The following is a 23,489-nucleotide window of genomic DNA, read 5'->3' on the forward strand; positions in this document are numbered from 1 at the left end:
GCTTAATTTCCTCAGGCAATATTGAACAATTAATAAGCTTAAAAATTTATCCAGAGAGCATGGATGCCTATTTGGAGAGCATATTAATTTGAGCCAACTCTTTTGATGCTGAAGATGATCACAATCTCCTGACTAAGCCATTTGACCACCAGAACAAGTCTTGCACAGTGAAAATGAACAAAGATAGGCAAATGCAACTTAAAATGAATAGAAACTTGCAAATGCTGCTTTATTTAATTCTTAGGGAGGCACTTTTACATTTAAAAAAAGAAGTGCAGAGGTTTCATTGTAACTACAAAACCCTAAGATATTATTTTATGAAAACAGAGACGATCTGTGTGAGAAAGTGATTTTTTTTCTTTCATTTCTATACAATTTATTACACTTAAACAAACAAAACCTAAAAAAACCCTGCCAAACAACAGAAGAAAAAAACCCACAAAAACCCCTCCCAAATATTTTCTTCTGTTACCACAGACCAGCATAATTATTTAGAACATTGATAACACTTTGTGTCCCTCATCCCACCCTTCCTGCATCTGTTGTGCAAGGCAGGGCCTGACCCAAGAGCCTCCCAGAATTGATGGGTGCTGCTGAGATAGCATAAGTGAAGTGGCCACATTTGATGTCAAAAGTCCCAATTCAGCTCTTCTGCCTTGCTGAAAAACCTGCTTACTTCTGTCAAGTTGTTCTTCAGCTGGGGCCCACGTGAAGAACGCGTGTGCTGGGATGGGGGGAGAGCAGGGAAGGATATTCTCCTGCAGCTATCTCCCCTCTGGGGAGTCAGGAGAAATCAAAAGCTTGTTTTACCATCCTAGAGAGGCAAAAAAACCCCACTAGTAGTTCAGTGGCAGTTAGCCCCTGGGTGTCAGCAGCTACTTACAGATTCAGAGGCTGCACTGGTGTGAAAGCTGGAGCAAATCCTGCCTTAGATGTCACAAGTGGGAAGTGAAGTTTAACAATAACCTCAGACAGAGCAATAATGTTGAAAGATGGGCACAGATTCTGCAATACTGATGTGTTAGGGTTAGCATTCCACGATGGAAGAAACCTCTCTCCTGTCACTCAGAGTATCTCTGGAGGAAGGCAATCCTCAGAATGAATATTGTCACAATCCATCCTTCTGTACATACATTTCCACTTCAGTGTCCCAAGTGTGGAAAGCAAACCTCAGGTCAGGAATACTGGCAGACAAATGTCTCTGTGGCTGATGGATGAGAGTGCACATCCACAGCTCGCAGCAAATTCTCCTGCTATTTATTTGGTTTGGGGGTTAACAAAACCACTAGGTGAGCTGCACAGGGAGGTCTGTGGTGGTGTGAAAATGAGGTTGGAAGCAGAAAGAACACTCAAAGGATGTTAAAAAAAATATTAGAAGTGCCCGAAGTGGGCACACCTGAGGAAAGCAATACTTTTCTAATTACCTGCTGGTTTATTGAAGTTGGCTGAGCAGAATATGGCTTTACTTTCTGATGTTACCAGCAAAAACTTAGGCTTTTAAGGATGTCAGAAACACACCTGCAGCACAGCTCACAAATAAATCTGTTCTGGAGCTCTGTGAATGCAAGGTTGACCTAAGTAAAGGGAATATGATGGACCATCAGACTGTGCTTATGTTGAGGAGTGCTGGATCTGTCCTGAATAGAAGCAATATTAGCCACAATTTCTCAGTTTTAATTGGCAAATTTCGGCCCTGTGATGAAGACCAGAGGTCCTTCCTTCAAGCCACTTCCTTTCTTTTCCAAAATTGCCTGGGTGTATTTTAACCCCCTCTAAATTAAATTACCTAACCTGATCCAGAACTCTTTTAAAACTCTAAAGCTGGGTTCTAAAGATAGGAGAATTAAAGCTGGCACGGCATAACAGAAGCTATTTTCCAAAATTGAGCTACTTAAAGAAACATTTCCATTTTGAAGTTGCTTTACCAATGTAAATACAACTTGTAAACATATTCACAGAGAGCTTGGGCTATGGATTCCAGGGTATACTTTTTTCCTTTACCAAAAGCTCAGATTACAAAACCTGTAGAGATCTTTCCTCGCCCGTTATGCCCAGAAAAGTTTTGTTCAGATTCTGATACACTGAAATGATTTTCAACTTGTAACTTTGTGCTGATACACGAAAAATGAAAAGTAAAATTGTTTCTAAACAGAAATTCCTAAGCCTTCTCTCCAGGCTAAATATGCCAAGGACATAGTATGAACGTGGAAGATGAATCTAGCTTTAAGATCTACCACTGATATGAATAAAGGAACACTTTACAGAATTTTCATCTTGATTGTCTCTTTCCCTCTGAACAGAGAGGGTTTTTTTTCCTCCATTCTATACAAAAAGGAGGAAAACCACTGACTATTTCCCGGCATATCTTGCATAAAACAATGCAGGCTTCATTACGGCATGAGACTAATTACACAAATTATATCTGAAAGGAAAAAAAAAGGAAGTTAAATTAATATCTGAACAGTTACTGCATAATCAGTGGGCACGAGTGAGATCTGATGTCGTTGTGTTTGGAAACGGCTTCATCCAGGTCCAGCTGCCTGTTGTTGACCTTCACCTCCATGCAGCCATTGTAGAAAGCAGTCACTGGCGTAGCACCCAGAGGAACATCTGCACAAAAGCACACCCAGTTTGTTAGGCCAAGGCACGCAAATTCATGTGTGTATTCTCCAGATTAGGAAAAACATGGGGAATACTCCACTCTCCATTCGTTATTTAGTCACGGGACAACAGAGCAATCTGTCAGGAAACACTTTAGTTCTCTCCCCTTTAAGATCAAGATAAAGTCAGCGAAGCTGAGAAAGGTCAGTAAATTTGAAATATCCATCAGAAGTCTGTTTGCATCCAGAAACTCAACCACAGGAATAGTTTTCATGGTAGCTTTTCCTCTATTCACAACAGTGAACCAATGGTTTGATTCCTGGACTCTGCTGCTCTTGTCCTGATGCACAAACAGATGTCTGTGGCCTTAGAGGTCACAGAAAGAACTGCCTTGCTTTTGCCAGAAAGCTACTCTAGATCCCAATCTGCAAGTTCTCAGCTGGGGGCCCCTGGGAACCTCACACATTTCACTGCTTCCTTACTGCAAATTCAGATTCTTTCTACTCATTTAGGCATTGTTTGGCAGCATCAGATCAGGGCTGTGCTTCCAAGGAACAGCACGTTAAGCACAAAATCAAGCAGGCGTTGCTCTGAGGTCTCAGGGTACAGCTGGATTCCTACAAGGTGGATCAAAACACTTTCATCAGCCAGAATGGTTCCACTGAGTTAATTAACAGAGGCATAGTCCCAACACTTATTAGTTTGAGGAAAGGTGTATCAAAATGAGGGACTTCTGGTGTTCATGAAATGCACATTTTAACCACGTAGCTCAGTGTGGGGACCCCCACCTACTTTTTTTTATACTGCTCAGGAATCCCAGAGGTTTTTCAGAGGTGAATTAGAATTAATAAATGCCAGAATGGCTGAACAGAGGAACATGAACTAGTTTTTCTATATTACTTTTTCCCTCTTTGGGAACAGAGGTTGTTGTGGAAGTGCCTCCTTCAGATAACACAGAAGGTGTTGTTGGTTTTTGGTTTTTTTGAGACTTTTAAGTGGAAACTTCTTATTCATACAGAGGGTGGGGTTTTTTGTTTGTTTTGTTAGTTTGCATGTTGAAGATACCTTTTAAAACTGATTACTTTTAAGGAGCAGTAAGTAACTAATACTTTCCTCTCATCTCTTTGAGATGCCCAAAGCAAAGATTTTAACTGTTAAGATGCCAATTGCATTGTGGCTGGCAATGTACTAGAAAGAATTATGTGTATATGTATATAATATATATATATATCCCAAAAATTATATAAATATATATCCCTCCCCTCTTCTTACTCCTGTCCATCCTTGCCTTCTGCAGAAGAAATAGGATGAAAATAAAGATGCTGAGTATCTGGGGCAGTACTGTAGCACTGCAGCCTTCATGGAAAATGGATGTCAATTCCAGACGTGCTGGTCAAACCCTTGGAATTTTCTTAGTAATTGTGACTCATTCTCCATAAAGTAATAGAAGGCAGAGAAAGGCTCTAAGAGTAGTAATATTCTAACCATGGCATCTTTCCTCTGGCAATTTAAGTTTGAGTATTTTAGGCTTTGAAAATTCCTCACCTGGGACAATGCTGTTTTTCTTCTTGACTCACCCTGAAATCAAACTACTTTATAGATAAAAATGTACAATTCCTGTACCAAATAATCCTTGTACATGTCTTAAGACTGGCACTACACTCCTTTAAACAAAATAGTTGTTGTTTCAGCACCAAGATTTCCAGTTATCTATTGCCAGAGTTTAACTGTTGGAACCATATTTCTGACTTCTCCTTCTGCACTTCTGACAGTTAAATTACTTCCAAATGCCTGGTTTTCCCTCATGCTTGATGCAGTTCCTAAATTGTGCCAGCTGGTGGCATTTTGGAAGTATGCAATGCCTATTTCTTCCCAACTCGAAAACGAAGATATTTTCCAAATTAAAAAACACCTAGAGAGAGACCCAGGTCTTAAGGGGCCACATAATGCTACTGTTGAAAAGCAGGTTCCCTTAAAAGCTGGATGAAACAAGCAGCACTTTTTTTTGTTTGTTTGTTTAACAATTGTAGGCTTTTCCTAGCTTGAGTAAGGCTGAATATAAACAGGCTTGTACAAATAAATGAAAAAATGATAAATAAAATAAACAAACAGGATTTACCTGGCAGCCCACCCAAGTAAGTGACAACATTTGCCACCATGGCTTGACTCAGGACAGACAGGTGCTCTGAACTGCTTCTGTCTGTGTGTGAATCCACAGACAGCTCCAGTTCCTCTTTGGTTACTAAAAGTCCAACCTGCACCTTTCTAGGGGTACATAACTTCTTTGATTCCAGATGTTTAACAGTGATGTTTCCAATGGTCACAGCGATTTTCTAAAGAGGAAAAAGGGGGAGATCACAAAAGATGTCATGTATAACTTTAACACATACATTGGAAGGAAAGGCTAAAGAAGGAAAGATTAAGGAAATCATGATGTCATGGATCTGAAATAAGATTACATAATAGTAATGTAGCTGACATAATTAATACAATTATATTTTCATTAATAGAAATACATTAATACACATGAATCAGTCATTAATATAAATATATTTTCCAATAGAAATATATTTTCTGCACATTACTATATGGCATAAATCCTTTTCAAAATATTAAGTCAGGCTACCATGCAAGCACATGTGAGTGGCTTTTGTAGCTTGATTTTTCACAAATAGGGCCGTAAGTTGAGTGAGACAAAACCAAGATGTGAGACTTATATGCAGTTAATTGCTATGATAATTGTAAGATCACCTGTGAGTCAGAGGAGTTAGAGTCCACTATGGACAATGCAAGAGGCACTGTTTCATTAGAAACCAAGGCAAACATAACACCAGTGTCTGTGGATGAGCGAATACTCAGAGTCACATTTATTAGCCAATCTTCAGCACTGTCAAGGTTATCTGTTTTAAAAAGAATACTTGAAATTAGTAAATCCATCTGGCAATGAAAAATTAATAGGGTGTTAAAAATTAGCATTTAATCTCCTGCCTGCTATGGAAAAATTAGTATTAATCTTCAGAAAAAAAGCAGTGAACTTCAGAATTTATAGAAAGAAGTAAGTGTAAAGAAAGTAAGTGTAAAGAAACCCAACCAAAAAAAACAAAGAAAAAACCAACAAAATTCCCCTAACTTTTAATCCTGGATCTTCTGTGTTTATGAAGTTTTGGGGTGGTTTTTTTTTTGGTTTTGTTTTTTTTTTTTTTTTGCTACCATCTCCATTCTAACATGGAACAGGTGCCACATTCATGTGAGGTCAATTCAAAATTAAATCCGAAAAAATAATTTACCCATAAACTCCTGCCAAGAAAAACTGGCAGTTCTCACACCCTTTTACATTTACAACTTGAGTGGCACAGGAAACTGATGGAAGTTGGTTGGAAGCACAGAATATAAAACACTGGAGAAATCCTTTTAAGTGTGCTGGTGAATTAGAAACTGTGAGAGAACAGCAAGTTCTGGGATGAAAATGATTGGGGCTGAAGGGTAGCACGGCATTTGGGATTGGAAAGAGTATAATGACAACAGGATTTGGGACAATGTCCAAGAGATTTGGGCTCTCAAGTGTGCACAAGGAGATTCTAGACTGCAAATGTTAAAGCTAAGGCAGGAGGTCAGGCAAGGAAGTTCTGGGTTCAGGAAGGAGCAAGAGATGCACCTGCAGTCTCAAGACAGGATGTTTGTTGAGAAGCAAAAGCTGCATATGCAAAAAAATACTCACTGTAGTTTATCTGAAATGCTGCCATTCCAGTGCCAGGGTAGAAGGATCCTCTCCCCACTGACACTAAACAGTGTTTGCTTTGTTTCTCTTGAATAACTTCTTTTACACCTGAATGTCCCTGATTCATCAGGTTCCAGGCACGAATGCAGCCATCTAACCGAGGGTTAATCTGTAGAAGAATCGCAGTATTAGGGGTTTGCCTTCGAAGCTGCTTTAAAAATGTCAAAAATAAGGCATTATTTTCCATATCAACTCACTTCTGTGGAGTTAACAACAGTCCTATCAATACCATAGGCTATAGCACTGATGCTGGGAGCAAACAAAAGGCATGCTTTTAGTACCTGAGCCTTCCAAAGGTATTTCTGATTTACTGTTTCCCACTTTGATGCCAGTGACCTGTACAAAAACAGACTCCTTCAACCTTTCAAAGCTCGTGTTGTGACCTAAACGAAAGGCCAGCAGCTTTTTGGTATAGCTGGAAGACAGTGCTCACTAGCACTGTTACTTGTTCAAAACACAAAGGAATTTCTGGAATTGCTCTCTATTGGATAAGGGGATGTCATTGTATCGTTTCATACTTGTTCTTTCTGCCTCACTTTTGAGCAAAAATAGATTTTTTTTTTTTAATAAATACAAAGGTATACAGTTCCCTTTTGCCTCTGTTTAGATTGCCAACTAGCTTGACAGTTGCTACTTGACTGAACTCATCCCAATATGAGCTGTTGAGGTTAGAAGAGTGAAAGAACCACAGGGCTCCACCAGCCTGGGCTATTATAAAACCCAGTGAAAATGAAAGCTCGTTGTGCTGCCTGCACAGTAAATTCTGCACCTGCTCAGAGCCTGCCAAAAGCCAGCCCCACAAAACAAGAATCACTCCAAAATGCCCTCTCAGCAGAAGTGCTGGTGATTTAGGGAATCTTAAAGCTTTATTAGGAGACAGGTTACAGAATCCTGAAAGATTAGACCAAAAGCTCTGTGTTTTTACAACTGAAACCTTCCTGAAGGCAGAGCACAAAGCTTTTCTTTTCAGAACAGTGGTCTAATAACCAGATTTTCATTTCCTGAATGGGTTCCGTGCCAAACTTGCTTCCTCTGTGACTCCTAAGTAAACAAAGCTGAACAAACAGAACAGTATCAATCAACATCTGCCTTGTCATTTCAGTTACCTGTTTAACAAGAGCATCGCCCACTTTGCGAGGCAATCCTGCAATGTACACCTTGGTCTCCAGGAAACCCTGGGACTGTTTAAAAAGAGTTCCTGGGCTGTTAATACTCATCACAGCTTCTTTGGCTATTTTCACGCTGATGCTGTGCTCCAGTTCTTCAACTGATATCTGGAATAAGATACAAATAGTTAGATATACACACACACACAAATGTAGCTGTTATAGATGGAGTAAGTGAGCCAGGCCTTTCATCTCAGAGAGGAAGGCTTGAAGAACAAAATGGATTTGGGTTGGTCTAGCAAATGTAAAACTTCCTGTAAACACAAAGTATCTAATAACAGGCACTTGAGCATGCAATCTCACTTTTCAATATTCTGCCACTTCCTTTGTCATGTTTAAAAAGAATAATTGCTATGCTGACAGCTCGTGGTGATTGTCCCTTTCTTGATTGCGAACAGGCAACCCAATTTCCTTCCTGATGTAAGGCATTCTTGTGAATTTCTTGGTTGATTTTTAAATCTGGGGTGTGAGTGCATGATTTTTAGTCTTTTAATGGCTGCTTAGTTTCTCCTACTTTACTTATAAACACAGAATGTTTCCACAGTGGTTTAAAGGAAGGAAAGGGCAGAAGAAAACCCAACTTACTATATGCCACAGTCCATCATTAATGGCTTTGCCTCCACTGGTGACTTTGGTTCCAAATTCATTCTTAAACTGAATTTCAATCTTGCCATCACGAAGAGCCAGCAATATCCATGCTGAACTGTCAAAGGATTCTGCATACAGGATAACTCCCTCTGCATCGTATGTCCGGAAATCAAACTCTGCTGTAAATCTGGGTTGTGAAGAAGAAATCTCAATAAGGAGACAGGAAACATGAAATACTGTATAGCCTATGATAACTCATTACCAGGGTTAAAAAAAGTTCATGGATATGAACCTTTAGGTATCTCTGAAGCTGAGGAGTTGTGATGTTTGCATACAGTTAGTCAAAAGCAGAATTTAACATGAGCCTTGTTCACCCAAATCCAGTGAAGAGTTTCCAGATGAACAGGCTGAGCTGGCACTTGAAAGAACCTTGGTTCAGTTCCCAAATCCACTGTGAGCTTTACATGTGAAGGACATCTCCCTCCCTTGAATAAGACGGATGTAACATTCCCATTGGGTTTTGTGGGCATGTGATGCAGACAAAATATATGAGCGAGGATGTGCTTCAGTACAACAAGGGTTGCCAAGTGTTGTCCTACAGTGATTGTAAGCTGGCAATTTGCTTTGGTTATGCTGCCTTTCATATGCCATTCTCTGATTTCTGAGGGTTTGTTAATCTGGATCTTGGCCAAACGTGTGTGTGTGGCAAAATGAGAGTGTGCGTCTCCTGAAGCTCTGGGAATGGATAAAATAGGTTAAAGATGAAAGGGGAAAGCAAAGCATTTGGAAGTCAAGGCTTTCTGAAGGCAGTTGTAATTAATTGGGGTGTTTATCACTCGCAGTGCTGTTCCCTGTCCGCCAGATGGAGCTGCCCCTCGCCAGACCTGCATTTACAGTCCTGTATTTACACAGACACTCTCAGGACACCTTCAAACATTTTATCACCTCAGAAAGGTCTTCCAGGGCAGCATTAATGCTTGGCCGACTTGGAACAGCGGCACAGGAAAAAGTTATCAGTATTTATGTCCTTCTGCAAGGTTCTGGGGCTCTGGGGACCACCAGCTCGACAGCTGCTGCTGCTGCTGTTACCTTCAAATTGTTCTGTCAGGAAGTCAAGCTGCAGTTTCAGCTGAAGTCCACAAGTAATAAAGGGGTCACCAGCACTAACAATTGCTCTGACAGCTGTAAAGAAATCTGTAGACAAGGTGCTGTCCTTGGAACACACTGGCCTGGTTTTGTTTCTCAGCAGGATGTGCAGGGCATGTCACAGCTTCCACCCAGAGTATATGTGAAGTAGCAGCAACAACCAAACTGAAGGCATTCCCATATTTAACTGGGAGCTGTACAGTAACTACTTTCCTATAATCTCTGAATTTTCTGCTGATAATTTTAAATGCCTTCCTGTCTCTGTATCCCCACCTCCCACCCTCCCCAGCCCCTGCTGTTTCCTCCAGAGGAAGCTTCTGCCGTGAGAAAGCCACCACCTTTTTGCTCTCTTCTCCACAAACCAAGAGCACCCACTGCTTATTAAACTTAGCACCCTCAATCCTCTTCCCTTTCTCCCCATTTGGTTCTGGATCTTTGGGAATTCCTTGTCCCACATCCCTCTCCCTCAGAGCAGCACTGGGAACGGGGACTGTAACTGCCTCAAGACTTCAACCCTGCTATTCACAGACATATGGTGGGACCTGAGTTAATTCATTCTTCACACAAAGGTATCATCTTAACCACTGTGGAGGTGGTGATGTAATTTATGCATGCAAGGCACTCTTTCTAAACCCTCAGAAAATGAATGAGCACAGATGTCCATAATGTCAGTGCACGCTTCTATAAACAGTCAGTGCTTACCTTGTGACATTTGGCAATTTAAACTTTAGGTAGAGGACGGGAATTCCAATGAATTGCTCTGCCAGGTAAAGCAGTTCATAATTCTTTTCGAGGTTCAGTGGGATACACTGAGTAACAGACTGAAAATGGTAGAGAAAAAAACCCTGTTAATTCATTGTGATAGCTTATGAAGCACTCCTGTTGGCTGCTGGCCTGGCCTTTTTTGTTTCTAAAGAATGGCTTACCTCTGGTTTTTCGGGCTTTTTAGAACTTGAATACCTATGTACAAATGAAGTGGTGTGGTTCTGCTTTTGAAATGTCCATTATTTAAACTGCTGGAGGATAACACAGTTCTGGTGGATCAGAACTACTATTTAAACATTTAGTATTTGAATTAAGAATTCAAATCTTCCATCAGGTGCTTTCCTTTCACCAGGGATGTCTGACACCCCCATACTGGGGGTCCTGCCAAGCTCCATTATTGAAGTTCTGTAGAATCTAAACCTGATCAGTTGTTAGAAGGGAATGGGGTCAGAGCTGTGTCTTGAGAAGATTGCATTAAAAACATAAAAGGTGATTTTATTTTCTTTATCACCTGATTTATCAACTGATTTATAGCTAATCATAGCTGAATGATCTTTAGTACTATTAGAATCATTTACCTGGAATAAAAAGTAACAATTTACAAGTGGATTAAGTAACAGATTAAAAGAATATGTTTCTGTCTTGGCTGTTCCTTGAATGTACCTGTCCTATTTGAGCTCTGGAAAGGAATATTGACAAAAGCAACACCACAATTCCTACTGGAATAGCACTGAATTAATATTTCTGAGGATTGACAGTGGGACTACGAAATCCTTAAGAGCACATTATCAGGAAAAGGGTAAAAAATTCCAAGTATTTGTGGCAACTACAAACAGAATGTAAAACTAGGATTAATCCTAATGCTCTTACCAAAGTCAGTGTGAGTAATCAAACTTGCAATGGCAGGGGGGAAACTGAGCTTATTCCTTCAGGTATTCATCCACCTGATGTTTTAAACAAAGATGTTTCTATTCAGGAGTAACATCTATTTTGTGTGGTGCAAGTTTAAACTAGGAAAATGTTCAGTAAAGCAATGTCAAGTATCCATTCTAAGGCACTGCTGACTTATCTTCTGAAAGTGTAATTTTGCACTTAAGTAATATGTACGACTTCATTTAGAAGTAAAACACTGATTCCTTTAGGCCCAGGAAATCAGGCTGTGTGTGTGGAGAGAGGTGGGAAGACCCCAGAATGGGGTTTAGAGCACCTGCCTCCTCACTGAGGAGTCTAAAAGAGTCTCACAGTAGGAGTCTAAAAGTCATTTGGATCTAATCTTATCACTCAAAACACCCCATGATGGCAGAAGAGCAGTACTGCAGAACAGAATGACCAGGAACAGGTGTGAGAACTTTTCTGTTCCCAAGAAATGCTGCACTCTTGTAAAAGTTATCGAGTGCAGTTCCCAAACTCTGACTTCTGTATTCCTGATGCAGCAGTTCCAGTAAATGTAGAGGTGCTCATCTTGAATTTTATGGCTACTTCATTTTAAGCCTGCTGGCATCACTAGTCTTTAGACTGCATTTATTTTCAGCTGATTAAACTTTTTTTAAACTATCTTCCAGATAGGGAATTAATCACATATGAACAACAGCATTTAAAATAAGAGCCTCTTCCAGCCTTATCACGTGTTACTATTTCGAGGAGGAGCAAAATGAAATAGAATTACTGCCAAGTGTTGCTCAGATACTAAACTTCAGAAAGTGCCAACAAGATCTAACACACAGATGCCAGGACTTGTGTCAGATCTTGTTCCCAAAGCTTAATCCAAATTTTGTTAGACTCTGTTAGAGGTGTTTTTTTTTTTTTGTTGGCACTTGTTGTGTGATTTCCCTTCACAAAACAAGTCTCAGCCTGCCTGCACCTTTCAAAGTACACAGAGAACAGAAGAAAACCCCTGAACTGGAATCCTTGAATTCTGATCCTCTGCAGTTTCAAAGTTTCTGCTACCAAGAAGTGTAAATTTCCAAACTGAGCAAGAACAGCCACTTTTGGCTGCAGGATGTTCTTCAACTGGCAAGTATTACTGAGGGCTTTTTCTTCAGCTATGGCAGATGAGAACTGTGGAAAACAATCCAGAGCTGGTGGTTTGGTTTTTTTTTTCAATCCAAACAGGCAAAGCACAGAGTAATTCTGAAACAGTGAATGCAAACTTCTGTGCAGTCTAAGGAAAACTTGGGAACATATGGGCAAATGGAACGTTCTGCCTCTGAGCTGGCTGAACAGAAATTATTTGTTTGAGAGGAGAAAGCTGAGGCTTATTTTGGAAACAGCAGAGAATGAAGATGACTGGCTAAGGCAAGTTTCTTTTGACAGGACTCCTGTAAATGAACATTCATGAACTGAATGGCATCCAAATCCCTACCAGGCCTGCTTTGTGAGCCAAACCATAGATCAGAATCTCCAGCAATTTTTAATCTGTTCTCAAATAGCTTCCTCTTTGCCTTATTCTAATTTATCCTGCTATCAAGAAATACCCAGTTTTTGTGATTTCCCACATGGAATTTTGCATAGCACAGTCTTACCTCACAATTCTTCATGTCCTTGGAAAGCTTGAACCCTTTCTTGCCCTCACAGTAGCAGCTGTAACTTCCTGGAGAGTTTACACAGAGCTGAGCACAAACATTTTCAGCACATTCATCGATATCTAGGAGAAATGGAAGCATAAAGGAAGACTTATTCTTGGAATAGACTGATAAACTAACACAATTAGTGGAATAATGGACAAGATGGGTTCCCTGGAAGAACAGGAATTCAATAGGTGACTGCTGCTAAGCTAAACTAATGCTCCTGGAGGTCTCCTGTGTAAAATTTACAATCCAGAATTACCTGCTGGGTGTGTAAGACTTACTAATCTGATAGAGAGCCCTGGTGTGGAGAGCTGCAGGCAGTTTGGCCTGATTTGTGAGGCACTAAGAAACTGAGCTGTAATGTGGCTGAATTATTGAAAGGGACCTCATAAATGACCACCACGTATGGCAGAAGTGCCATTCTGCGTCAGATCTCTTCCTTTCCCTATAAGGCATCATCATGAGAGCTTAGATTTAATATTAAGAGCATATGGAGGAAGTATGTGAAGAAAGGACCTCCTTTATTAATATACAACCAGAATAATCTCAGGGCAAAATGCCTTTCAAAATAAAATACCATCATCTCATAAATAGCTGAGTTTCAGACAGCATCTGCTTGTGGAGACAGCAGGCTGATCTGAACTGCAAATAAGCTAAATCAACTCAAGGAACTTCTATTTCTATATAGCAGGTTGTACACAATAAATAATTTAAAAAATGAAAGGCTGGGTAAAAGGCCAACTGCAACTTTTACAGTTCTGACATAAAAACAAACAAAACCTCTCCCTGACAAGAGACTCTAATGAGGGCGATTTGGAGCCTCAGATTAAAGTAACTGCAACACTTGTTTTGAAACAAATGGCCCTCCTAGTGGGAATAAACAATTTTGTACCAATGCATGCATTTAAATCTGTTTTATACTATGCTGAGATTTTTTTTTTAAAGATTTAAGAGAAAACCTTGATCCTTTAAGAGATGGGTTCAGTTCTCCTGACTGCAGGATAGACCCCTCTAGCACAGTAAGTGTACTTACTCATTTCCACTACCTATTTTTTTTTTTTTTTTTAGCAAGGTGTTTGAACTTGCAAAAGTGAGAGAAAGATAATCAAACTCTGTGTCTAAAATTGTATGGCTACTATGAAACAAAGAACTGTACAGATATTTTCCACTCATAGTGTCTCCCATCTCCAGCAGGGATGAAGAACTGCAGCAACATTCTCCCAGGAATGGCTGAGGAAAAGATGAAAACAACACCTCTGCTGTCCCAGTCTACTGGAATCTGTCACCACAGAGAGAGCTGTGCATAAATGTAAGTAAATTCACTTTTTCTAATAACCATAACTGAATTTGGCCACCTACATATGCAACATGCCAATGAAAAGCTGATGTCACTTAGCATTCCTGCCAGTCTGCACGATCCTGTCCTCAGAAAGGATTTGGTGACTCATTTAATGTGGTTACAGCAGGGTCTAAAAGCTTAGCAGCATAATCTCCTCCTAGGAGGTGAGACTTTTTTTGTTGTAGCATCCTCATCTTGCAGCCTAGACCAGCAGTACTTACATGGGTTGCATCCAACTGAATCTATCTGAGGAAAATACTGAGAGGAGCAAGAATCAGATAAATTACTGTGAAGTTTTTCTCACTTTGGTGCACACGGGGAACATAAAATTGTCAGTAGTGTTTTAATCCCACAGTAACTGGACCAAAGAGCTGACATCTGGATATGCAATCACTAGCACTGTGCAGGGCTTTGTTACAAGAAACCTGCATGAAAAGCCATGGAGCAAAAGACTCATGGACAGCAAGAAGCTGCTTCTGTGTCCTTTTGAGTAGTCACATAAAGGCAGCATCTAAAATATAAAAACCAGTCATGGATATATTTTTCTTAAACTGGCAATGTAGAAAATTCCTCTTCGTTGTAAAACTCTAAGGGCTTTCATAGCTGTCCTACAACTGAAATTTAATTTCTGATGTGTATTAAACCAAGAGAGATAAAAAAACACATTCTAAGACAAAATACTCTAGTGATGTTCAGATGCTCAACACATTGGTCCAAGGCACCTGCAAGAAACATGTCAGACAGTTTTTTAGAGCTTGGCCTGAAAGTCCTCCCTGCAGTGGGAAAGGAGAGATCCCATGAACTGAGAATCCAACGTCTGGGAATAAGGAAAGGAGGGGGTTGGGAGCCAAGCCCTACCTTCACAGTTCTTGGAAGTTGAATTGTACGTGTAGCCCTCTGCACATTCACATTCATATTTTCCCTGGGTGTTTTTACAGATGGCTGTCCCACAGATGTTTGGATGTAGCACACACTCATTTATATCTAGAAATACAAACAAGTTATTAAAAAACACGTCACTATCTTCCATACCATTTTTTTTCCCTAACCCTATCCAAACTGAGTGAGGCTGGAAAACTGGTCTGCCATGCTTTCACAGCAGACTACAGCCATAGCCATGAAGATTTCCAGAGGCAAAAGACACCTGGGCATGCCCTCAGAGGAAAAAAATTCTCTGCCTGCCTATCTTTCTCATTCTTTCCTGTGTTCTGTGGGTAACAAGAAAGGTGATGCTTGTCCAGAAAGGCAGGGAGAGAAACAGCCTGCAGGCTTCCTACAAACTAAACCAGACTGCAGAATAAAATCCTACCTTAGAAAAAAGACATCCAGAAAGAAAGACAGGAGATAATCCTGTTGGAGGTTCTTTCATGCTACAATCAATTCATGTCACAATTCTCTTTTAATTGGCTCTGCTGACAGGTGTTCAAGTCCCTCACTGTCTCTCTATCCCTCAAACCCTTTTAGTGTCTGTCTTCTGGGGGGTTTCCAATTTTTCACTGTCATTTCCACGATGCAGATGTGACAACTGGATTCAGCACATAGCATCAATCTTGTTAAATGTCTTTTGGACAGAATAATATCAGATCCCTGGTAGTTCTCCATCCCCACTTGTGTGTGCAGGGATCATTCCAGTTTTCTCTGTGATTCTGTAGTAGTGGAAATGGTCAACCACAGGGAGAAGAGAGTCTGCCACTGGCTTGCCAGGACTCCTGGAACCTTATTAAGTCAAAGCTGCCCTGAACTTGGACTACTTTTCTGCAGTTACTGTGTGTATTCCAAATTCCTAGTTGTGTAACTGTAGTTGGATGTAATGAAATACTGAAATCCAGTTTATCAAATGACAGAACTGGTACTTAGGGTACTAAGGTACAGTGGTCTACTTTTATCTTTGATTATTTTTTAACCAAATTTTCCAGTATCTTTTCAAGAATCACAGAGATTCTAATCAACTTATCTGCTTGCCCTTTCTGACAAAACCACAATCTCTGGTTGTTGTGGCACTACTTTGGAAGTTATTAATTCCCAAAAATTTATAGACTAAAGAAAGTGATAGCTGAAGATGGCCATCAAATTCAGTCTCTTAAATTATTTGACATTATCCAAAACTGTTGTCATAGTTTGGCAATAAAACGTGACATTAAAATAAAATGAAGTTGTATTTTTTTGTTTTCTAATTATGCAGTAAGAATTGCTAACTATGTCAGCACATGGTCTTTATCTGGACTGGAATGAGCACATAGGTCCTGGCCAATAATAACAGACAGAGGCAGGCACAGAAAAAAAAATTATTCTGGGTGAATAAAAGCCAAATCTCTCTCTCCATTAAGAGAATTTATGGATTCATTAATAGTTTCTTCTCCAGTGAACTTCAAACTCCTGAAAGAGCACCATCACTAATTAGGAATGATTCAAACTAAGCCCAGGCAGGATTTCCATGGTAACAATACTAGCTGGTCACACCACTTTAGATTCTTGTTTTAGCACGCTTAAAGCCTATGTGAGACTGGTAAGGGATAAAACCAAGCTCTTTGGAGCTCTGAAATGAATAAGAATCTCATCTATAGCCTTTTGCCTCTTTCTTTTTTTTTCTCCTGGATCTGGTTCACCGTGTGGTTGTCAGAAAAGCTGGCAGTGAGCAGCCAAGTCAAAGCAGGGCTGAACCTTTCAGGGGCAACACAACCTTTTATGAACTTAGAGCATTTATGGAACTGTGGGACTAAATTCTTTCCTCTCCCTAGGCAGCAGGCAGTGTATCATCATGGAATAGTGTTCTTAAGTCTCCCTCTGTACCTCCACAATCCCGTTTGTTGGAGTGCATGAAGTATCCATCCTCACACAAGCAACGGTAGCTCCCGGGTAAATTGGAACAGCGTTGGCTGCAACCTCCATTAAAGTCTTCACACTCATTTATATCTGCAAGGAAAACAAAATCAAACCAACTGAGATACTGTTCAATAACAGCAGAACTGTAGTTGTACTCCTGAGAGCCAACACATGAGATCAAAGGCCATACCTTCCTCACAGTTCTCTCCTCTCCACCCTGGTTTGCAGACACACGTGTATTTGCCCTGTCCATCTATGCAATCCTTATATCCATCTTTATGGCAGGGCAGGGGGCTGCACTGGTTGGAAATTTCTGTGGGATGGAAAGCATTGAAAAGACTTGTTATTTGGGGTTATTTTTCCTCAAGAAATCAGTTTATTCTTCTTCTCTTCCTTACATGTCATGAAATAGGAAAGGGCTTGATGCAAGACATCAATACTTTCTTTGTCAGACAGAAAACAACTAGGAGACAAATTACTTGCCAAACCATGCCAATGTCTGCAAAATATGACCAAATTCAGACTTCTTACTGTTTTCATTACATTTTAAGGATGTATTTCACTTTTTAAAGAACAGTGCTCTGCCTCATCATATTACCACAAATTTCTTGAAAGTTTCAAGAATGCCAAGACTTCAAAATTAGCTGAGTTTCTCTGTTCAAGGAGGGTCACTTTTACAGAGGAACTGGCACCTCGGGTTGCCTTGGCCATCCAGGTCAAGGGTAGGCTGGATACATCAGGGTATAATACAAATACCTCTTACAAATATCAACTTCAATGACAAACAAATCTGCATCATAAAGAGCAACTGAAAATCCTTTATACGTGCCAGCAAGACCTCAGAAAGCAAAGTTCGAAATCTGTAGATATATTATTATTAACATGACTTGCTAGATGCAAAGAGTTAAAGACATAGTAGAGTACAGAGGAACTGGGGAATATTGTGGGGTCTTCTGTTTCCAGGAGAGTTCTGCACTTAGTCATGGTTCTTTTCCAGGGTGCTTCATAAAGCTAAACCAAGTCACTTAAACTGCTTTCTCTGAAAATGCTCTGTCTCACCCAACATTTTTTGTCCATTTCTGCTTTAGATTGTTGAGTTAAGTGGTTATTTGTCTGTTTCTGTGCCCGTGGGAACTGCTCTGTAGCCATGCATGTGTTCTGAGATGTGAGTGCATTGTTTGAAGCATTTAACAGCAGCACTTACCCCTGACACAGTCCCTCAGGTCAGCTGGAGAATCAGGAGTAACCGCAGCAACCCTGAACGCCCCAGCTCGATGGGAGGCAAGGCAGCCTGCAAATGCAAACCCACACGATCTGCTGATGACACCAGCGCTCATTTAGGCTGAAATCACAGCAAGCTCATCCATCTTCAAAGGGTCTGTTCCCTAAGCTTGGATTAGGAAACTTGTCTGGGCACGTTGAGGGTGGCTGATCACAGAGCAACCTCCTGAGTGCCTCTGCACTAAGGATCCAAGAGCTCAGGGAGATTCTGTGCATTACAATCAGCATGGAAATCATTCAAGTGCTCTGGGCAGAATAACTAAACCAGTATTATCCAAATGAGGGGACCAGTGAATTATACACTGGAGTTGTTTAGGGTTTTTGTTTTTTTTTTTGTACTTACCTAAATATTTGGGATAAAAATACTCCTGCGGAAAGAAAAGAAAAATTTCAGGTAGATAAAATTAGAGCAAAATATATCACTGAACAAGTTCTAAAATATATTGGTATTAGGACTACAAAGGAATTAAAAAGTTACTTTGACTCACAGAATATAGGCCAGGTTTTCTATATCACTGTTGTTTAGGCTAAACAAGCAGATTATTTAATGCACACAAGGTTCAAAGGAGAGATTAAGACACTGCAATGAATTGAGAACTTGCAAAATGAAGGCAGTGAAAATGAATTGGGTGTCAAAATTACTTTGAAAATTCTCTTTAAGTGGAAGGATCTGGTTTGATGTTGTTATTGGATGCAGAGCCAGCCTCCTTTATTTCCTGTTTTCAACCCAAAACAAACAAACCCCCCTGGAATACGTTTAACTTCTCACAGCAACTTCATCCCAAAAGTGAAAAGTGTTACTAAAGCAAAAATTATTAAAAGCAATTGAGCATTGATTACTGAAACTATTTAAACTTAACAACTAATATTGCCAAACACATCCAATGTTATCAAAAGACAGAACTCGGAACTGACATTGTTTGCAAAACATAATAAACCTTTTGTAGCAAAACGGTAAATAAAATATACCTGCTGCCAAACAATGTGCAGTGGTAGTGAACTGAGGAACAGAGTCCTCCACACTTTGAAAAAAAATCTTGCAGTAATTAAATTTAGCCCTTTCATTAAGGTTCTTATAGCTTTGAAGTGTGAATTCTACGTACTTCTGGCTTTTCCTCTGCAAAGAACCGTCTATGTCACAGCTATTCATAAAATACTTACAGTTTCAGGATTGTTTTCAAAGACTTCCCTGGCTTCTTCCTTATTGCACAATTCTTCAATGCATTCTCTTTCTAGATTTCCTTTCTTGCTTTCTTCCATAAAGGAGTTGGCTCGACGTTTCCTCAGCAGGAACTGAGAGGCATATTGCTGGGACAGAACTTGGGAGAAACAAAGGAGCTCTGTCATTGTTTATTTGCAGCTGAACAAAGTAGTAAACACTGAATAAATACGAGGACCTAACAAAAAATTCCGAATTAAATGCTTAGTCAGGAGCTGAGTTCACTGTCATTTTGAAAACTGTGGGCAAGGAAATCCCAGGAGTCTGTTTTCTGTGTCTGGGGGAGCTGTTGCTGACAAGGAAAAAGAAAATTCTGAGTCACCAAAATGTTTGTGCAATGCTATGCCTGAAGCACAATTTAACTCTCATATTCAGGACAAGATTTTATTTTTTTTTTTTTTTAAGATATGAGTAGTACAAGTTTAGTAGTACAACTTAGCCCTCTAAGGGGAAAAAAGCTGCAAAGCCTCTTATATTACCTGTCTCAGTGACCTGTAAATACTCTGGTGCTATTTAAGTCATGTGAGACCAAAACTATGTCTTCCAAAATCAGGGTACTTCTTATGTGTAATTAACATAAGCATAATTTTATTTTTCAGAACTGCACAGAACAAGACTAAGTAAAAGGTGAGAAATCTCAGATAACCCATGAATACACTCACAGTTTACCAAGATAAAATAGAATCCTAGCTAACTTTTATATCTCAGATCCATCATGTTATGTGCTGTCACCTAATTTTCACGTCTTGTTATTGTCATTTGATTGACTTTTACACAGATGGTGAACAAACAGGTGAGTTGAGAAATGATACTAAAAATGAAAGATATTTTTGCTTCGGTCTTCTTTTTAGAGACAACAGGGAAAACTTAAGAAGAGCAGCTAATGAGGCTCAGAACCTGAATGCAGAATGGCTTTTAGATGACATATTTAATAAAACCAGACCATCCTAAAGGTCTCTAGCAAGTTCCAGGGAACAGAGCTGAAGCACTCTGCAACTTGGATAATGACCTGAAGAAACCTTTCTGTTTTCAAAGCATCCTGAATGTACTTCACGTGGGGGTGAGCTTGTACTTCCAAACTGATCTCTTTGGTAAGATTAATCATTCCAGAAAGGCAACAGACAAAATTTCCTTAGCATAAGGTGGATGTACTGCAGCACACCCCTCAAGTTTTAAAGCACCCCTTTATCTCAAAGAGCAACCACCAAGCTGCTTAGGAATGCGAGGAGGAGAGGTCAGCTTGTGTTCTTTCCCTGCTCATAAGTGTATCAGTCTGCTATTTGATGATTCATTCTTTCTTGCAGGCATGCTAATCCACGTGGTGCTTCTACTGGAGAACAGAAGGGACGCTGCAAGGTGAGACTGATCCTCGAGGAAACTGCTTGGAGAAAGAACAACCTCACCTCATTTCCCGGGCCTCCACTTCCCACAGAACTCTCGTCACAAAAGAGATGCTTCAAGCCTGCTTTCCTCTGCTGCTGCCTTCCACTTTCACAGTCCTTAAGGCACACCAGAAGTGTGCCTCCAGAAGGACTGTTAACAGTGTATTTCAAGAGGTGGGTTTGGATTTTCTGATTGTTCTTCGCTGAGCTGAGAGGAGGAGCAGTGAATTGGAAACTGTGCAGTTGTGGATGTCTTAGACCTTTTCTCTCAATCCAAAAGCCCACCACTAACAAGCTGGGAGACTGGCAAAATGCACAGGGAGATGACAGGACAAGAAGAGAGGCCTCCCGAGACCTCTTCTGAACCCTAGCTGCACTGGAAAGCATTCCCAGGAAAACACTTTGATAACTTATTTACCATCAACTGTTGCTAGCAGTGTTATTTTAATTACTTTGAGTAAATGCTTTGTCACTGCATAAAGGCAAGCTAATAAGAAGGATGCAGAAGGACCATCTATTCTGAGGCAAAAGGAGTGACAACAAAAAAGGTAAAATTGTGGTGTAGATGAGGCCTAATTCACAGCTGACTTTAAATAACCTTGTTTTGACCTTTAGCTGCATCATTCTCATTTTCACGCAGTTTTGAGGTTTTCTTGTGTTTTATTTACTGTAAGTGCATGCAAACAGATATAACACTGTCTACCTTATGTCTCCAGTACACAGTGGGGTAATGGAAATAGGTCTTTCCCCTACATCACAGCTGTTTATCCTTCTCCTAAGCTGATTTCCTATGACACTGAGTGTAAATAAAACATGTAACTCACAGCAAATTCCGTGGGCTTTAGCGCAAACATTCCAACTCCCGTGCACAGAATTACCAGTGTGTTTATTAATCCCTGTTTTAACTACAAAGATTACGATAGGACCTTTATTAAAAAACAATCCTGACTGCTGCTGCTGCCAGTTTGATTACAGGAAACTCCAGCCCACTTCTGACCCTGCCAAACAGACAGTTAACCCTTCATGCACTTGCTGTGTTTCACTTGGTGATCACTGAAGGTCGTGCAATTCAGCAGCCTCACAATTTCCACAGGTGTTGCACAGACACCGTGCAGTGATGACTTATCAAGCACCTGTTTGGAAGCAGTGCTACTAAAGAAAGAAAAATTGTGGGAGAGGAAGAGATCCAGTTGTTTTCTTACAGCTGTTTTGTTGTACAGATGCAACCTGCCTTGTGTGGGCCACTTAAACCTAACTTACAGCTGCTTACCTAAACCCCCAGTCACTGAAAGCAGCTCTAGCCCAGTCCTGCGCTCTCCCAGAAACTCAAGAGCCCCCCATAAACTGAATAAAAAGGACTTGTGATGCTGCTGTATTGCAAACAGCCACAAAATTCCAGGGACCGGAATCTCCCAAAACGCTTATCAGTGACATCAGCTTCATGCAGCCAACAAAATAAAAGTCAGCCCCTAATATTCGTCTGTCCCTTCTCCAAAATGTGTCCCTCACTGGGTGTTGGACCAAACAACTGCACTAAGACCAGCGGAGTGGCCACTTTGCTTTGTGATTACTGAAGGGTACGAGCTGCATCATTAAGCTGTTTTCCTGCCTCCCTGTCATTCCAGAAATCCCTGCCATTGTTCAGAGACCGGGATAGGAAGCTGGACGACATGGACCGCAGGAATTTTGCATGAGCTATTGACACTGCCATTGAGGAAAGAGAAAGTGACGAGGTAAGCGATGGAGAAGATACACAGAGCCGAAAACGTGATGAAATCGGGAGAAAAGAACATTATGAAACATTCGCTAGAAGACTTATTTTTTTAAAAAAAAAAAAAAAGTTATAAAAATGAACTTTCCGCTTTCGAGACTGAGTGACGGGATTCCTGACTTCGAGAAGCGAACAAACATTGAAAGCCCGAATGGTAAACACTGGGTTCCTCTTCTGCCGGTTTAATCATTAGTAAAACGGGTCAGAGAGAGGCTCACTTTGAGCTTGTTCGAGACACAGACTTCTTTTACTACTAAAAGACTTTTGTTTCGAGAGGTAAGACTTGATTATGATGATGATGATGATGATGATGATGGTTTGGGTTTTAACCTGTGAGCAGCAAGCAGCCCTTCCCTAGGTCTGGGCTCGCCAAAAGTCGGGACCGCACGAGGACGCGGTGTCTCCCGGAGACCACGACCCACCCCCAGGGGCTGTTCCCGGGAGGGGATCCCGCGAAGGGACACTCTCCCCTGCGCCACGAACAGCTCCAGAGCCGCTCACGTGCCCCGAGTCACATCCCGATTACCCCAGAAAGCTGCCGGATCCCTTGGGATCGACGGATCCGCGCACTCTCCGGGCATCCCCGCGATCCCATCCCGCCCCCCGCCCCGCTCCCCTCCGTGTCCCCACTCACAGGTCGCCGCCTGGGCCACGGCGATGGCCACCGCCAGCAGCGGGAGCCACCGCGGCCCCATGGCTGCCGGGGGGCGGCCGGGACTGCGCGGCTCGGCGGCGCCGGGCAGGGCTGCGGGGGCGGGAGGGAGGGACGGCAGGGCGGGCGGGGGGGCCGGGCAGCGCTGCCCCGCGGGGAGCGCCAGCAGGGCGCCGGCTCCGCCGCCCGGGCGCAGGGGGTTGGACGGACATGCTGGGGGGCGGACGGGACAGGGATAGGCACAGGGATAGGGACAGGGATAGGGACACAGCGGCTCCCCAGTGTTATTGTAGGGTCGCCGCGCTCGCTCTCGCCCGGGCCGGGGGAGCGCGGCGGGGCGGGGCGGTGGCGCGATGCTCGCAGCGGATTGGCTGAGCGGGGGGATTCGCCCGCTCCTATTGGCTGCTCCTC

General features: G+C 41.4%; 2 protein-coding genes and 1 long non-coding RNA gene across 3 annotated transcripts in view; 2 read left to right on the forward strand and 1 right to left on the reverse strand.

Moving 5' to 3' along the window:
* Positions 1 to 198: 198 nt before the first annotated feature.
* On the reverse strand, positions 199 to 23,169 carry PROS1 (protein S). Its single transcript, XM_050333643.1, has 15 exons — positions 23,061 to 23,169; positions 19,216 to 19,373; positions 18,398 to 18,422; positions 17,978 to 18,064; positions 16,964 to 17,086; positions 16,741 to 16,863; positions 14,809 to 14,934; positions 12,567 to 12,688; positions 9,982 to 10,100; positions 8,131 to 8,320; positions 7,486 to 7,653; positions 6,320 to 6,488; positions 5,353 to 5,501; positions 4,721 to 4,934; positions 199 to 2,610 (listed from the first exon to the last, which is right to left on the reverse strand). Exons 1-15 carry the CDS (start codon positions 23,119 to 23,121, stop codon positions 2,465 to 2,467), a joined length of 1,980 nt encoding a protein of 659 aa, XP_050189600.1. The 5' UTR covers positions 23,122 to 23,169; the 3' UTR covers positions 199 to 2,464.
* On the forward strand, positions 13,810 to 20,390 carry LOC126649488 (uncharacterized). Its single transcript, XR_007631057.1, has 3 exons — positions 13,810 to 13,920; positions 19,873 to 19,900; positions 20,125 to 20,390. It is a non-coding gene; the product is annotated as an uncharacterized LOC126649488 (long non-coding RNA).
* ARL13B (ADP ribosylation factor like GTPase 13B) overlaps positions 22,605 to 23,489 on the forward strand; it is a 30,380-nt gene continuing 29,495 nt past the window's right edge. The window contains exon 1 of the mRNA XM_050333649.1: positions 22,605 to 22,702. The gene's annotated coding sequence lies outside the window, so the exon portion shown is untranslated. The remainder of the gene's footprint in view (positions 22,703 to 23,489) is intronic.

The sequence above is a fragment of the Myiozetetes cayanensis genome, unplaced genomic scaffold (assembly GCF_022539395.1).
Source record: "Myiozetetes cayanensis isolate MyiCay16 unplaced genomic scaffold, myiCay2020 scf5-8, whole genome shotgun sequence".
Lineage (NCBI taxonomy): Eukaryota > Metazoa > Chordata > Aves > Passeriformes > Tyrannidae > Myiozetetes > Myiozetetes cayanensis.

Coding starts and splice junctions, on each gene's coding strand:
- PROS1 (XM_050333643.1), bottom strand. CDS start 23,121: ATGGGGCCGCGGTGGCTCCCGCTGCTGGCGGTGGCCATCGCCGTGGCC. Junction 19,374..23,060: donor CGTGGCCCAGGCGGCGACCT/GTGAGTGGGGAC, acceptor GTTTCTCCCAAG/TTCTGTCCCAGCAATATGCC. Junction 4,935..5,352: donor CTAACTCCTCTGACTCACAG/GTGATCTTACAA, acceptor TTTCCTCTTTAG/AAAATCGCTGTGACCATTGG.